The 14,704-nt window shown below is 43.7% G+C and overlaps 1 protein-coding gene across 12 annotated transcripts in view; it reads left to right on the forward strand.

Moving 5' to 3' along the window:
• Window positions 1-14,704, forward strand: part of Spats2l (spermatogenesis associated serine rich 2 like) — a 179,756-nt gene that overhangs the window by 100,601 nt on the left and 64,451 nt on the right. For all 12 annotated transcript variants that reach the window (XM_029481286.1, XM_029481254.1, XM_029481224.1 and 9 more), the window contains 3 exons: window positions 7,869-7,977; window positions 11,087-11,136; window positions 14,125-14,371. In XM_029481286.1, coding sequence (XP_029337146.1) covers window positions 7,869-7,977; window positions 11,087-11,136; window positions 14,125-14,371 — 406 coding nt within the window. The remainder of the gene's footprint in view (window positions 1-7,868; window positions 7,978-11,086; window positions 11,137-14,124; window positions 14,372-14,704) is intronic.

A 14,704-nucleotide genomic window follows, 5' to 3' on the forward strand; every position in this document is an offset into this window, starting at 1 on the left:
TCCATCTCCTGTACCTCCACTCCATCCATTTAGCCACTCACCAGACACTGTACCTCCATCTCCTGAGTGCCCCCAGTGTTTAAGATGCTGTGGATCTAAAGTTTGCCTTGAGCAACTTACACAGCCTCAGATACAGTCACACAAGTAATTCTGGAGCTTGCGAGAGAGCTAGCGACAGTATGTGGGCAAGACTTGTGGCTTCTCGTCTCCCGGTCTCTCACTTTACAGTCTGAGTGCATTTGTTCTTAAAATCTTCCAGTTTTTTTTTTCTTCTTTGCCAATTAGCTGGGCTATTTGACCGTGTTGTTTTTATTTCCAGCTCCATTTGTTAATACAGCCTTTAGGCACCTGCTACTTGCTCAAGAAAATGAAACCTTCTCAAGCTAGTGCAAATAAAAAGAGGTTATTACACAGGTCTGGCAGGGTGTCACGTGACTTGAGGAAGTTAAGGGAACAGCAGGGGTGGGGGGCAGCTTTCTGGGAGGCTGGCCCCATCCATTTCTACTCTGCCTCTCTCTCATTCTGAATAATCCTTAAGAGTCTGATTGGTGCATTGTGGCCTTTCAAGCCAGCGGCTTCCTGACCATTGTGATTCGTTGTGAATATACTCTGATTGCTTCCTGGGCAGACTCACTTACCAGAAGGTGCAATTATAGATGATCAGTCTTGACTAATCGTGGTCTGACTTACAATTTTGACCCTCACGTTGGGGCAAAAGCAACACCCTTAAAACCGTTCTCGTTTGCACTTTGAACAGAGTACTAATAAGTTAAGATACTCGGCACATTACTTCAGAGCATGCTTTGTGTTGAGTGGCAGTGCCCAGCTGTAGGGTACTGCAAGTGTTCTGAACTCATGCAAAGCAGACAGGGCTAAGCTGTACCATCCTATTGGGTTTAAGTGTACCAGATGGTGCATTTATGGTTTATTTTAATTCGTGTGTGCTTAAGTTCGTGGGTGTGAACATGTGTGTTACGTGAGTGTATATGCACGTGTGCCTAAGGAGGTTAGATCTCAATGCCAGGTGTCTTCCTCAATCCCTCCTTACCTTATTTTTTAGACAGTCTCTGACTGAACTTGGAGCTCACTGATTGGCTACACTGCCTGACTTCCTGTCCCCACCTTCTTATGGCTTTCGAGCATGCCCTGATGTCACGCAGCTTTCCTACTTGGAGGTGCTGGTGATCCAAAATTTGCTTCTCATGTGTGTGCAGCAAGCACTTCCCAGCTAAACCATTCCCATCCTCCAAACACATTGTTGCCTTACCGTGCTTTTAACTTACGATGGACTCATTGGTGCTTTAACACTGTTAGGAGTCATAGTGCACCTCTGTCTGTCTGTCTGTCTGTCTGTCTGTCTGTCTGTCTTTCTGTCTGTCTCACCTGTTTGTTTGCATGTCTCTTCCCCAGCTCTGCCCCTGCCTGCACCGTTCCTGTTCTGTCCAGACATCCAGTGTCAGGACTAGACTTTTAGCAAGTGATTAAATGAAACTAAGAGGAAAACACATGTTGGCCATATTCAATATGTGATGAAGAAAGAACTTAGGGAAAGATGTTCGGCACACTGTCCCTGTATCTGTGGAGGAAGGAAGTTCTCTAAGCCACTAGTTAAAGGACAATCTTTCCAAAATAAGCCTTGGCCTGCACATAAGCTACATGTTCTTGCAGTTTCAAAACCATACCTTCATGGCCTATTGAGAATACTCCCACTCTTTTCTGTTTCAGACTTATTGAGCAGCTAATATATGTCAGGCTCTCTAGAAGGCACTTTACACGCATCAATTCTTCCCATTTTTACAGGCTGTGGCAGATAATAGCCTCTTTTTATGAAAGAGTTTCAAAGATCTGAGCAGTTGACCAAGGTCGCATGCCAGAGCCAAGATTAGAGCATAGCTCTGTTCACTCCAGTGCTCTCTCCATGACATCTCTCCATCTAGAAAGCATCCTCCTGTCTGTGGGCAGGCATCTTTGCTCTTCTGTACTGCCAGCGTACCTTGTTCATACAAAGAACACAGCACTGATTCTCATTATAGAGTTCCCAGCCCAGCTGCTACACTGCACCTCCTTGGGACAGAACTATAGCTGGCGCTTTCTTGTATCCTCAGTACCTATCACTCAGAGCAGACTCAGCTGATGTCTGTCCTAAGCTGACTCTGGGAAGAGAGAGAGGCATACTGACCACTTTCTTCATAGTCCCCAAACTCTAAAAATAGCAGTGTTCCTGATTAAATAGCAGTAGAACTGTAAGAATTTTAAAAGTGCACAAGTATGCTTCCAGTCTCTGATAGAATATAAAGAACATACACATGATCTCTCTCTGCCTGTATAACACTTGGACGCAGTCAGTGAATTGAGACCCTCTGTGTTACTGTGGATGATAGACACAAAAGTAAATGCGAGTGGCTGTGTGGTAGCAGCATGCTGGTGGAGTATTTGTTCGGCTCCAAGCAGCAGCTGGATGTGGCTACAGGATGAATCACTAAATAAGTGGTTATTAAATACCCACCACACACACAGTATCAGTCACTCCAGAGTAGCCATAGTAACCATGCAGAAATGGCATTGGAGGTTTCCACCCTCAGACTGCTTAGAGTCTAGTCAACACAGCTCGCACACAAATCCATAGGATAGCGGAGGTGCTCAAATATTTAAAGACACCTGCCTACTGAGGAAGGGCTTTGAAGTTGAGTCAGGAATGCTTCTGGTAAGAAGAGCTAAGAAGGACGCCATGCATGCCTGGCCATTCAGCTGGAATATGAGAGTGGGGGCAGACACATCTTAAGTCAAAGGAGCCCTGATGAAGGAGCAGGGTGAGGAGTCAAACTGGGCACGGGGCACTTGTCTGTGCTAGGTAGAGGAACAGCATCACTTGGAAAAGCAGGCTGGTGCTAGGGTGCCCTATGGCCTTGAATGTCAGAGTATACAAATTGCATTTCACTGCTAGTTCTTCGGTAAGGGAATAAGATGGTTGTGATTCAGGGCTGGAGAGATGGCTCAGCCGTTAAAGGCTAGGTTCACAACCAAAAATATAAGATGGTTGTGATTCTATGGCCATCTCCCCATCTCCATGTGTTCTAAACCCAAGAGTTCAGGTCAACCCACAGATCAAGAATACTTTGGAAAAAAACTAAACATGTATAGAATTTTGTCTTGTCATTATTTCCTAAACGATGCAGTATAACTATTTTCGTGGTGTTTACATTTGGGGAAGGTATTTTAAAATATATATTTAAAAGTACCTAGAGAATTTGCATAAGTTACATGTGTGCCCATTTTTGTAAGGAACTTGGGCTCCTGTGTGTTTTGGTATCTTGGGATCCTGGAATACATCTCCCACAGGACCACAGGAGAATATATTTTTGGAAAGGATGGCAGCATCAGAGTGAATTTCCAAGGGAGAGACTAGAGTGGAGAGACTGGTTATTTTGTGTCTGTTGATAATGCTAGGTCTTGGCTGATCACACAGCAGTGGAAGTCGATTGAAAAGTCTTCTCTGAAACTCCAGCATGGTTTAAGACCCACTGGTAAGCCAAAAAGAAAGCCTCAGGAGCCATCACAAACTGGCTTGATAATGCACAGTGTGAACAAGGAAATCTGTTAACAGCCCTTCAACCAGCTATGAACCGAACAGCATCCCATTGCTTGGTTAATGCATGAGCCAATAGGGTGGAGCCTGGTGCAGAATATGTCAGAGCCTGCAGGGCCAGATAGGAAAACCCCTGAGAAAAGAGGGAATCCAGATGAAAAACACTCCGAAGGTAACATGACAACAACCCCTTTCTAAATAGCAAATTGAATTTGCTAAACCAGACATAAATTAGTAGAAGAGAAACAGATGAGCGCGATATTGGAAGGCTAAAGCAGTTGCTAAATGAAGCGCTAACTAGCCATCTTGACTGTCACCCAGCAGGCAGAATGGCTGCCTGGTGGGCACGAATGGACCACTCTGTTAGTTTGGCAGGGGAGTCCCTTAGGAATGTTGTCAAGGGCAGCAGCTTCCAGCTTCCTTCCAAAGCTGCAGAAGGGCCCCAGGCTGTAGCGAGAGGCTGTGTGTGAGAGAAGCAATGCCAGAAAAGGCCTCTGCTACACAGCCACTGCCTGCGTGAATTTTATGAATTCTCCGTATGCAAACTCCCATTAGTCATGCATGGAAGGAGCCTTTCTGACAGCTCTCAGAAGCTGCATTTTCATAGGCAACCACAGCCGCTGAGCACACCCTGGGCAACACTGCTTTGGCCACCTATGCCCTGTGTTTGCTGGCACTTGAAAATAAGGTCTTTCTTAGACTTAAATACTCAGACCCTTAGAGTCTGTGAATTGTAAATAGCAACTGACTAGTTCCTGCGTGTTTATTTGCGCACAAGAGCACATGTGATCTCTGCATCCTCCATGAAATCCTTTCCATAAGAAATGATGCAGTGGATTTATGAATTGTGCCACTCTCTTGGCATTGCCAGAGACCAGTGACCAGAGCAAATAGAAGTTAACCTAGACTTCAGCATCACTGAGGAATAGTTAAGAACAAACAGGATTCTCCCACCATATCTGCTCATTTCTGTAAAGTTTGAAATTCCTCTTCTAATTAAGGACCAACCCTTCTAGTTGGTACTACTTCTTATAGATTTGATATTGGAACTCAATTAGTGATGATATTCTAGAGAGACATTTGGAACTAAGATACATAAAATAAGGAAGGGTTGGAGAGATAGTTCTGTTGGAAAAATGCTTGCATGAGGACCTTAATTTGATATCCAGCACCCACATTAAAGTTAGTCACTGTGATGCACATCTGTAATCCCAGGACTGAGAAGGTAGATTCCTGAAGCTCACTAGGTTTTAGCTCCAGGTTCTGTTAGAGTTGGTCTCAAAACATAAGGTAGAGAGCCCTTGTAAAAGACACCAGATGTGGACCTTCGACCTTCACATGCACCCATGTACACTCACCTCCTTATGGGCATGCACTCACACACACAAACACGCACACGCATGCATATACACACACACCAGTGACAACACAGTTCTGTCTGTCTGCACATAGCTGGCCATGCTCCTGTGGTCTTTGTTTCTGATTTTACAAAGATGGGAAGAGCGATGCAGGCGTCTGAAGAGAAAGTGTCTCTCGAGCAATGACTTACACTGTTTTTGCCTTAACATAATACAACATGTTTTGCAGAGGAGAGTCTAGAAACAAGGGAGCAATTATTTTTATGTTGATTTTATGATTCCGGTCTTTGCTAGTCACGCAGCTGTGTGTAGGTGGCTTGAAAACGTTGGTCTAACGTTACAATAATGTACTTAAGGTAATTAATAACTAAGCATTTTATTATTCAGAAAGGCATGCTTGATGTGGTGATAATGATGGTAGTTATTATGAAATTTTACATATGAACAAACTGTAGTGGCTTGAACTGCTAAAACTGTATTTATCTAAAAGGCATTAGGAGTATAATATAGGCAACTCCAGTGCACTACTAGGTACAAGGCAGACATTATGTATTACTACTGTTAATGACTTTCCCGGGCTGGCTTTGGTTTTTGTTTCTTTGCATTTTGGATTAAATATAGAGATTTATACATGCCGAGCAAGTGCTCTACCAACTGAGCTCCATTCTTGACCCCATCTTAGCTTCTTCTAAAAACCTGTTAATGTTCAATGAGAAAGAATACCAATCTTTGAAACATGCATGATAAATAGATGAGATAAGAGGACTCAGCAAACAACTGAGGAATGCTCACAAGGCCAGCATGATGTCATAGCCTTGTAGACCCTGCCTAGTCTGGTCTTGTCATGTCTGACCTCCACTGTGCTCCAACAGCCTTATCCTCTGTCCTCCATCCACACTGTGGAGTCCTGCTCTTCTTGCCCAGAATGCTTGCCCCATCCCTAGCCCTACCCCTAGCCCTACCACTACCCCTACCCTGACCCTAACCTTTCCCATCCCCTTTCCCCTTCCACCCCACTCTTCTCACTCATCCTCCACATCTGAGTGTATCTATTGAGTCAGATGTCCCTGCTAATGGTTTCACAGCATATCTATGCACCTTGTAAGACTAGTCTACTCTGTGGTCATCTGAGCATGGTCAACATCCCTCATGACCTTTATGTTTCAGGAAATTTGATGCCTCGCCACACAATAACTTAAGGGTTCTCAACCTGCCTAATGCTGCAGCTCTTTAATACAGTTCCCTGTTGTGATCCCCAACCATAAAATTATCTCCTTGCTACTTCATAACTGTAATTTTGCTACTGTTATGAATCATAATGTAAATATCTGACATAGGGGATATCTGATATGCAGCCCCCAAAGGGGTTGTGACCCACAAGCTGAGGACCACTGCAATGAATATTTAAGAGGAGTATTTACAACGTCAGTTTAGTAGCACATGTCTGCCACTGGGGAGACAGAGACAGGAGAGTGTGAGGCCATATAATGCGACCCTATGTAAAAGAAATAAATAGTATTCACTGCGCTGGAGTTTTAAAGAGGGGCAGCAAAGCAATGAGGACTTAGATTTTTTTTAAAGAGTCAGTTTTTCCAATGAAGGCTAGAGAAACTAAGAACCATAAAATAATGTGAGAATAGTAAAAAAAAAAAAAAAAAACCAAAGGAGTATTGACTGACATATACAAGCACATATTCTATTAGAATCTCCAAATATTTAGCATTTTTAAATGTCAGGATTTGAAACCAATCTTCGGGTCAATAATGCCAGCATCTCTACAAGTACTATGCAATCCACAGCCTATGCAGTGTTCTCATTATAACCTACATACTGCTATATACGGATCTGTGCGGAACAGGCAGCCTATTTTCTTGCATCATCAAAAATTACTCTGTACTGCTCAGTTAAATGTCTGGTCAATAGTGTCATATTACACATGCCATGCTTCTATAATCCATACCCCATGAATCCAATTATGACAAATTCCATTTAACTCTAAAACCCACTGGTCCTAACTTAAGTCTGAGTGGCTCGTGTATAGATTATACTGTTCTCTAATGAGCACTTCCCGCCGTCTCTGCACTGTGCTTGCATTTGTTAGTACAGAAATCCTTCTCATAAGATAGGGGTAAGATAGGTTATGCTGAAATGCGTAGTACAGTCTTTAATAATCACAAGTTCGTTGAGATAAAGGTCAATTAATTCTAGCGGGCAACCAGAAAGAATCTATGCTACATTTAAAGGAAGAGGTCGTCTACGTCATGGAGGAGTGAACACTTATTTGCAAGCATCAGAATTCTTGGCTCAGACATGTATTTACCTTTACTCGGCTTAATGGTTATTTTTCAGAAGGCTGTTTGAGATCAGTTTCTGTAACATAGCTGGGATTCCCATCTCACAAAATGCAGAGTTCCATAGTCTCCCGTCTTTATAAACAGGAATGGAGTTTCACAGCACACGTTGGTACCCCTCATAGATCTGCCTCCGCTGTGCCCAGAGAGAACTGAGGCATGGAGCTATTTCTGTATGTTTTCTAAAGATACCCCTGAGCGAGTGGAAAGGAAGCCTGAGACAGAAAAAGATTCTGTGTCCTCACGGAGAACACATCTTGTATGTATCTCAGCCTCCAGGAGGGTTGGTTGCCAAATCTGAGCTGGCTTTGCACAGTTGTTCTTGCAGCCTCACAAGGAGACCTCTGTAGAGGTGTATACACAAATAAAGCAGGCATCCAGGAGATTACCAGCACAAATGCTCACTTCTCTGAAAGGCCTGGAGTATGTTTCTTGGCAAGAAGATAGATGGGTTAGCTTTCCCGGGCCTTTCTAAGTTATAATTCTGCTCTATCTGTGGGGGGTGGGGGGGATCTGTAGGTGAACAGTACTCGGGGTGTTTACCTTTCTGTTTTTCTCTTCCTTTTCTTCCAGATCTACGCAGTTAGATCAGTTGTTCCGAACAAAAGCAATAATGAAATCGTCCTGGTACTCCAACAGTTTGATTTTAATGTGGATAAAGCCGTACAGGCCTTTGTGGATGGTAGGTATACGTGCCCACCCGAACTGAAATGTTGGAGCTTATTAAATCCAATAGCATGTATTGTTTCCCTTAAGTGAACTGAACATTAAATAGTTTCTAATACTTCTCATAAAAGATAAAAAACCATAGCACACCTTTACTCACCACCCCGTGGAGGCAGAGGCAGACGGAATTCTGTGAGTTCAAGGACAGCCTGGTTTACATGGTAAGTTCCAGACAAATGCATAGTGAGACCCTGTGTGCTAGGCCAGCTAGGGCTACACAGTAAAAACTTATCTCAAGGAATAAAATAAAGAAAGAAACCAAAATTCACAACAAACTTCAAAAGAACATGGACACATTGTAAGGGCAGAATAAAGAAAGGTCTTCTCCACTAGTTTAAAAGAGACTGTGAGGACTTTCTAGAGGACACTGATTATAAAGCTACTGGATCTTTGCCAATTATCTCAGTTTGTTAAGCATCTCCTTTATTCGATGGTGTCCTTGTGAGTAGAGGACGGTGTACCTCATTGCTGACCTGGAAGGCCTCACCTCTTCAAGTCGGCTGAGTGTCACGGCTGTGGTCCTGAAATTCCATGCTTAGACAGCCTAAGTGAACTGAATTCCTGGCAACTGTATCACCCAGCTCATCATCAGTTCATCATACGACCAGTTCATCTGCCTCTTCATTGATAGAATCTCAGATCTGAACAAGTGTTGATCCTACACTCATTTTCAAGTTTGAATCTCTCTTCTGTAAACTGAGGAGAAATTTTCCTTAATATTTTGTCTTGAATGAAGACTTTCTTGCCACGGTTACTAAATGCCCTGTTTCCTGGCATTTTTTTCCTATTCTGTAAATAATGGACTAGCTATGCACAGCCTGATAGGGTCTGGAGAAGACCTACCTGCCAGCAGATGTCTCAGCTCTTCCTTCTTCACACTGGGTCGGAGACAGCGTGATTTCCTTGATTTGTGGGGAGTGCACTAACCCTCTTGAGTTTCATAAGTGTAATTAAGCAGTTCAGGGCAAGATCCAGAGCCCAAGCATTGTGCTCGCATTCTGTGCCAGCCATGGAAACCCAGGGTCCTGACTAAATTAACAGACGATGATCATGCATAGAGATGTGTAAGCAAATCTCCTACGTGAAACTTTCTCACTGTTTGCCCTGCTTCACTGTCTATGTATACTATGAAGATTGTATTGATGTATATATAATCTTTAGTCCTTAGGACTAAATGGTAGCTGTGATTGGCCCTGGACACAGCCTTTTTAAATGTCATGAGTATGCACATCCAAACTCTGAGACAGTCTCCAGTCTGGTTTCCCTTGCCCCATCATTGGCATGAACAGAGGTTCAGAGTCAGTTAGAGGCTGTTTTCTCCACCCCTTCCCACCACCACCTCCCATTAGGAAGGGTTTCTTTTGTAGTGTGACCCAGAGTAAATGCACGGAGGCAACAGGGATGGACTGTCCTCACAGCTGTTGGAGTTGGGTGGATGGCCTTGCTCCTGGGGGTTTCATCTTGTCGGTGCCAGGGTGTCATTAGTGCTCACTAACTGCAGAGGATCCTCATCGGTTGAGTTGCAAACCAATGGAAGACAAGTTGCTTGAAACCCAGTAAGAGTCAAAAAAGATTTGTTGGGAGTGTTTTATGGGCCATATTGAAGCCACTAATTCAAATGGCTTACTGAAAACACCTCCAGGCATGTCTGGCACCATTAAAATTTAATAACAGTGCTTTCAGAATCCTTTGTAAATAAGAGTATTTCTTCACAATTACTCTCTGTAAGCTCTTGTCCAAGTCACAAGTAAAGTCGTCAATGTCAAAATATGAAACTCCAACTAATGGGTGTTGTAGCTTGCCATGGGATAAGAAGACGGCTTTTAACAGTTTCTTTCTTTGAAGTTTAGCTTTATGTAGAAAGTGACAGCTTAGCTACCAGAGTGACCCTGGTAAGTCACCAAGGAGAAGTGACAGACCCCAGGAAACTGTTGACAAACATTACCTCCTGGGACAAATTACAGAAATGCCAGCCCAGTTACTAAAAAGTATAAATTCTATTTTACTTTTGGATGCAGCCTTGCCATTTCAGGTGCATGCAACTCAAGACAAGGAGGGCACTGAATTGGAAACTCTGGATAGATAGGAGTGATGGGCCTGTTGAACACAGTAGCATCCTGCTTGTCTGTGAGTGACATCAACCACAGGAGCTACTAATTTGAAAGTCTGAAGTTAATCTCTGGTTAGCCAGTACCTTGTAGACAGTTATTATTGTAATATTTACTATATTAATGTAAGGTGATCTGAGAATGTTTAAAATTGTTAGACTATATAGGATCCTCTCCCTTAGGAAGTTCCTGCTTATATAGAATCAGTTGATTCTTCATTATCAGTAACTAGTTGAGATTATACATAGCAAATTAATATAAATAGATTTTTGCTAAAGGGCATGGAGACTGGCTGTAGTTGAAAGTGATAAACTTTTTCTTAGCTTCATCAGGTCAAGGTTATGTATGTGAGTGGGCAGGCAGCATCTGGGATCCAGTTAGTCATTGAATGAAGTTTGTTGGTTTGAAATGTAAACCTTATACAGAGCACAGCCTTACCTCTCCATGGTGGATGGAGAAAATGGATTCTCTCCTCCTCAGCCCCCTGCAAGTCTTGAACTAATAAATAAGAGACAAAATGGAGCAAGGATGGCCACATAGAAAGGTCTGCCTGCCATGGTTAGTAACACAGAAAAACCCGTGTTTGGTTCAGAAGTTTGTAGTACTTTATTCATATATCAAACAGAACGATTTTAATTCTACCTATGGCAATGAAGCTATCAGAAAACTCTCAAGACATGATCTCATATTCCCTAAGACAATAGGATAAAAAAAAGTATGCTTCACAAAGCAGGGTTTAATATTTTTATAAAACCAAGATTGTGCAGTGAATTAAATGAAGATCTTGGAAATAAGAAACAGAACTGGCATTTTTATTAAGATAGGCTGTATCAAAATAAATGAAGAAGTCTGCCCTGCCCGCCCCCACCCTCCCCCAGCCTTGCTACCGAGCACGGATGAGTTTTCCATTCAATTTATTGTGTGGATATTTGTTGAAGATTCTTTCTCTTTATCTAGGCAGTGCTATTCAAGTTCTTAAAGAATGGAACATGACAGGAAAGAAGAAGGTAAGATTAAGGGTGACGCTGAATTAGTAACATCTTCAGTCAAACCTTCAGGGTTGTTATCCTTTCAACAAAGCTGCCAATTTTGTGCTTCATTCGAACTTGTTAATATGCACACCCAGAAAGCTTCCGAATCTAGGCTTTGCTCCAGTTACCAGCTACTTTCACTCCTGAGGCCCTTATTTTCTGTTCAGTGCGTGCGTGCGTGCGTGCGTGCGTGCGTGCGTGCGTGCGTGTATGTGTGTATCAACCAGGTACACTCAAGGAGCGCTAGAGTTGTGTTTCTTTGTAAGCATTAAGAGGAGCCTGGTGGCACAATCCAAAGCATTGAAGATGCTAATATGCCCAAACATATCCCATAGCACAAAGGCAGAAATTAAGGAGTGCTTTAAAGACACTTAAAAAGCCCAAAATATATTTTCCCGTTTTTTTCTTTCCCCACATGAACCTATCCAATGCTGCTTTAAGATACCTTTTGCCCTGGAATCTGAAATCAGTCTTCAATAAAAGAGAAAAGTGCCATAACGCCATAGATAGCAGGGGTCCTCCTGGAACACGCTAGAGCTGTTCCTTAAGGGCAATCGAAAGATTTTCCTCTGCCCCATTCACATGACAATACCATACTGTGTAATCACAGGAAGTGGGGTTCCTGGGCATAGCCACGGTGTGTCTGCAGCCACCAGCATCCCATTTCCACACTGACACCACAGGGCCTGCTGTTTTGCTTCTCACGGGATATAAGATGCCAGCCTACCCTGCCCGTGAAGGGAAGATCACAGGCCTAGGGGACAGGTTCTGAACCAACACAAAGCAGCAGCGTTGCTTTCACGCAGCGCCAGGATTGCAGGCATGGTTGGAGTCATCCTTTCCTCCTTCGGGTTTCATGTAGAAGAGGAGGAGTTAGGAGGCTTTGCCCAGTTTGTTTGCCACGATTCTTGACAATCTCTGCTTCTCTTTAATCATAGCTTCCCAGTGAGATAAAGATGATTTGCAAGTGATTGAAAGGCGGTATTTATCTTTACATGGAAAAAAATTCAGATGTGTGCTTTGGTTTTTAAGTTTCTGTGATTGGGATGGGAAGAGAAGCAGCAACAGCAGCTACAGCCTCAGTTCCTTAGTGAGGCTCCTCTTGTGGGTTCAGTAGGGAGATGAACTCCAAAAGCCAGCAGTGCAGGCTGGTGTATGGGGTGGGGGTAATGTCCACTGTCCCTTTCCCCTGTGGGCAGCAGTACAGATCTCTCATCCAGACGAACCTGGGCATGATTGTGATGATTCAGAAACAAAAGGAACTAGGCGGGGCTAAAGAGTTTCTCTAGGTGTCAGTTGGTCTCTAAGTGTCCTGGAAGACAAAGTCACCCTGGTGCTCTGCTGCAAACCCAGGTGGAACACACTTTCTAATGGGTCAGGTATCTGTACCACTGATGGTTACACCAAATACCAAATAGATAAAACCAAAGTCAAGGGCTCCTGGTAACTCAACAGGTAAAGGCATTTGCTGCCAAGCCTGACTTCCTGACTTTGTTCCCTGGGATCCACATGGTGGAAGGAGAGAACCCACAAGTTCTCTGCAAGTTGTCCTCTGACCTCCACACATGCTTTGCAATACAGTAAATGTTGGAGGGAGGGACGAAGGGGCTCAAGGGGAGTTGGGGGTGTGGGGAGGATGCACACATCCAAGAAAAATGGATCTATCAATTAGAAGCATTTTGTCCATGTCCTGGTTACTGTTATATACTCAGTGGCCAAACATTTGAGAAGAAATACAATAAAATTCTGTGAGACTCTAAAACAGTCTGATATAAATGTAGTCCGGAGCTATTTCAGAGTATATGTAATGAACAGGTGGGAGGTCCTGGGTTCAGGTGGAGTGGACAGGTCTGGTATTACCTTGTAATAGCTGTTGCCCCAGCTTAAATAACCACAGAATGATTCTGGAGCCTCTGGCTGCCTTAAACATGCTGGACAATGACAACAATTCCTGCAATCTCCTGATTGGTCAATGCCTGTTGCAGAGCTCCATGTTAGGCCCGCCTTGTGCTTCCTTTTCATATGTAACAGGCTTCTCCCGGGGAGACACGACACACATCTATCTGTTCACCCCAGATAGGGATCCTACAACAGACCAAAGTACAGATGGCACCATCTAACTTGGTGAACCAATGAGTTTTACTATGTTTACTTACAGGAATATAGGTAAGGGGTTACTTACAGGAGCAGAAATGACTCAAAGACAGCTGCATCACCCAGCATGGGTGACAGCTCACAGTGCTGGGAACCTGTAGCTCACTGCACAGCCTGTGACAGCTTAACAGGCTGGAGAGCATCTTTTCCAGTGGCTCAATTGGTCTGAGCCTCTGCCAGGCTGCTTGGCTGGTCTCTGCTTCTTCCAAGCTGCATGGCTTTTTTCCAAGTCTTAGCAGTTTGGCCAGTCTGAGAGAGACTCCGAACAGTATTGTTTACTCTCAGGAGAGAGGCCACATAGTGTATCTGGTGAGTTTTAGGGACTTCCTGTTAGTTGTTTACATTCCTGCAGGATGCAATGTTTCAGGAAACAGCTATGCACCTTTTTGCTATGGATAGCCTGCCTTATTCCTGTCAGTCCTCCCCTTTGGTTCCCTCCCCAGATAATGGAACCTGAGTGTCCATCTGGCCTCTAGTTCCTGAACTGCTTCAAGAAGCAAGAGATATTTCTTAGTATAACCAGTTCTTCCAGAGGTTTTAGAGTATTTCTTATGTTGCTTAAATTACCTCTCTGCTATTTAAGCTATTGCTCCTGTAGTTTTTCCCTTTCAAATTAATGTTTTGTTTACTACAATCGCAAGGTAAAAAATTTGAACAACTTCCTTTAGAAGCATAATACTTAGATTAATCTGGGTATTTAATAAAGATGTGCTCTCACCCATTCTATTAAAACCCAGGTGTCAGAACAATTGTCTTATCACAGCCTCCACTGAACATCAATACTGTTTTCCCCTTTGTTTCTCCCTGTAGAATAATAAAAGGAAGAGAAGCAAATCCAAGCAGCATCAAGGCAACAAAGATGCTAAGGACAAGGTGGAGAGGCCAGAGGTGGGGCCCCTGCAGCCCCAGGCACCACTGGTACAAAATGGTCACATGAATGGCTGCGAAAAGGACAGCTCATCCCCTGACTCTACCAGAGAAAAACTGGCCCTCACACCACGTGAGAAAAAGATCTCAATACTGGAGGAACCTCCAAGGGCTCAGCGTGGGATCACAGGTCAGTTCTTAGGTATCTATCGATTGCATAGGGAGATGGATACAGCAGAAGGAGCTGATTGAAGCAGTGGCTGCTGCTGCTGCTACACAGGATGAGAAAGTCTGAGCGGCCAGGATGTAGATACCACTGAGTCCTGAAGCTAGGGACTAGTACAGGGGCTCTGAAAAAAGCTCTCAGTCTGCCCCAGCTCGGAGCATCTATACCTACCCTGCATCCCACGCCCTGCAACAGCCCCATAGTCCTGTTATTGTCTAGGGTTCTTGACTGGTTCCTTTTCTATGCAGTTAAAGGGTGGAAAAGCAGGAAATATTTTGAGCATTAACAGGTGACAGC

This window comes from Mus caroli, chromosome 1, assembly GCF_900094665.2.
Source record: "Mus caroli chromosome 1, CAROLI_EIJ_v1.1, whole genome shotgun sequence".
Taxonomy (NCBI): Eukaryota; Metazoa; Chordata; class Mammalia; order Rodentia; family Muridae; genus Mus; species Mus caroli.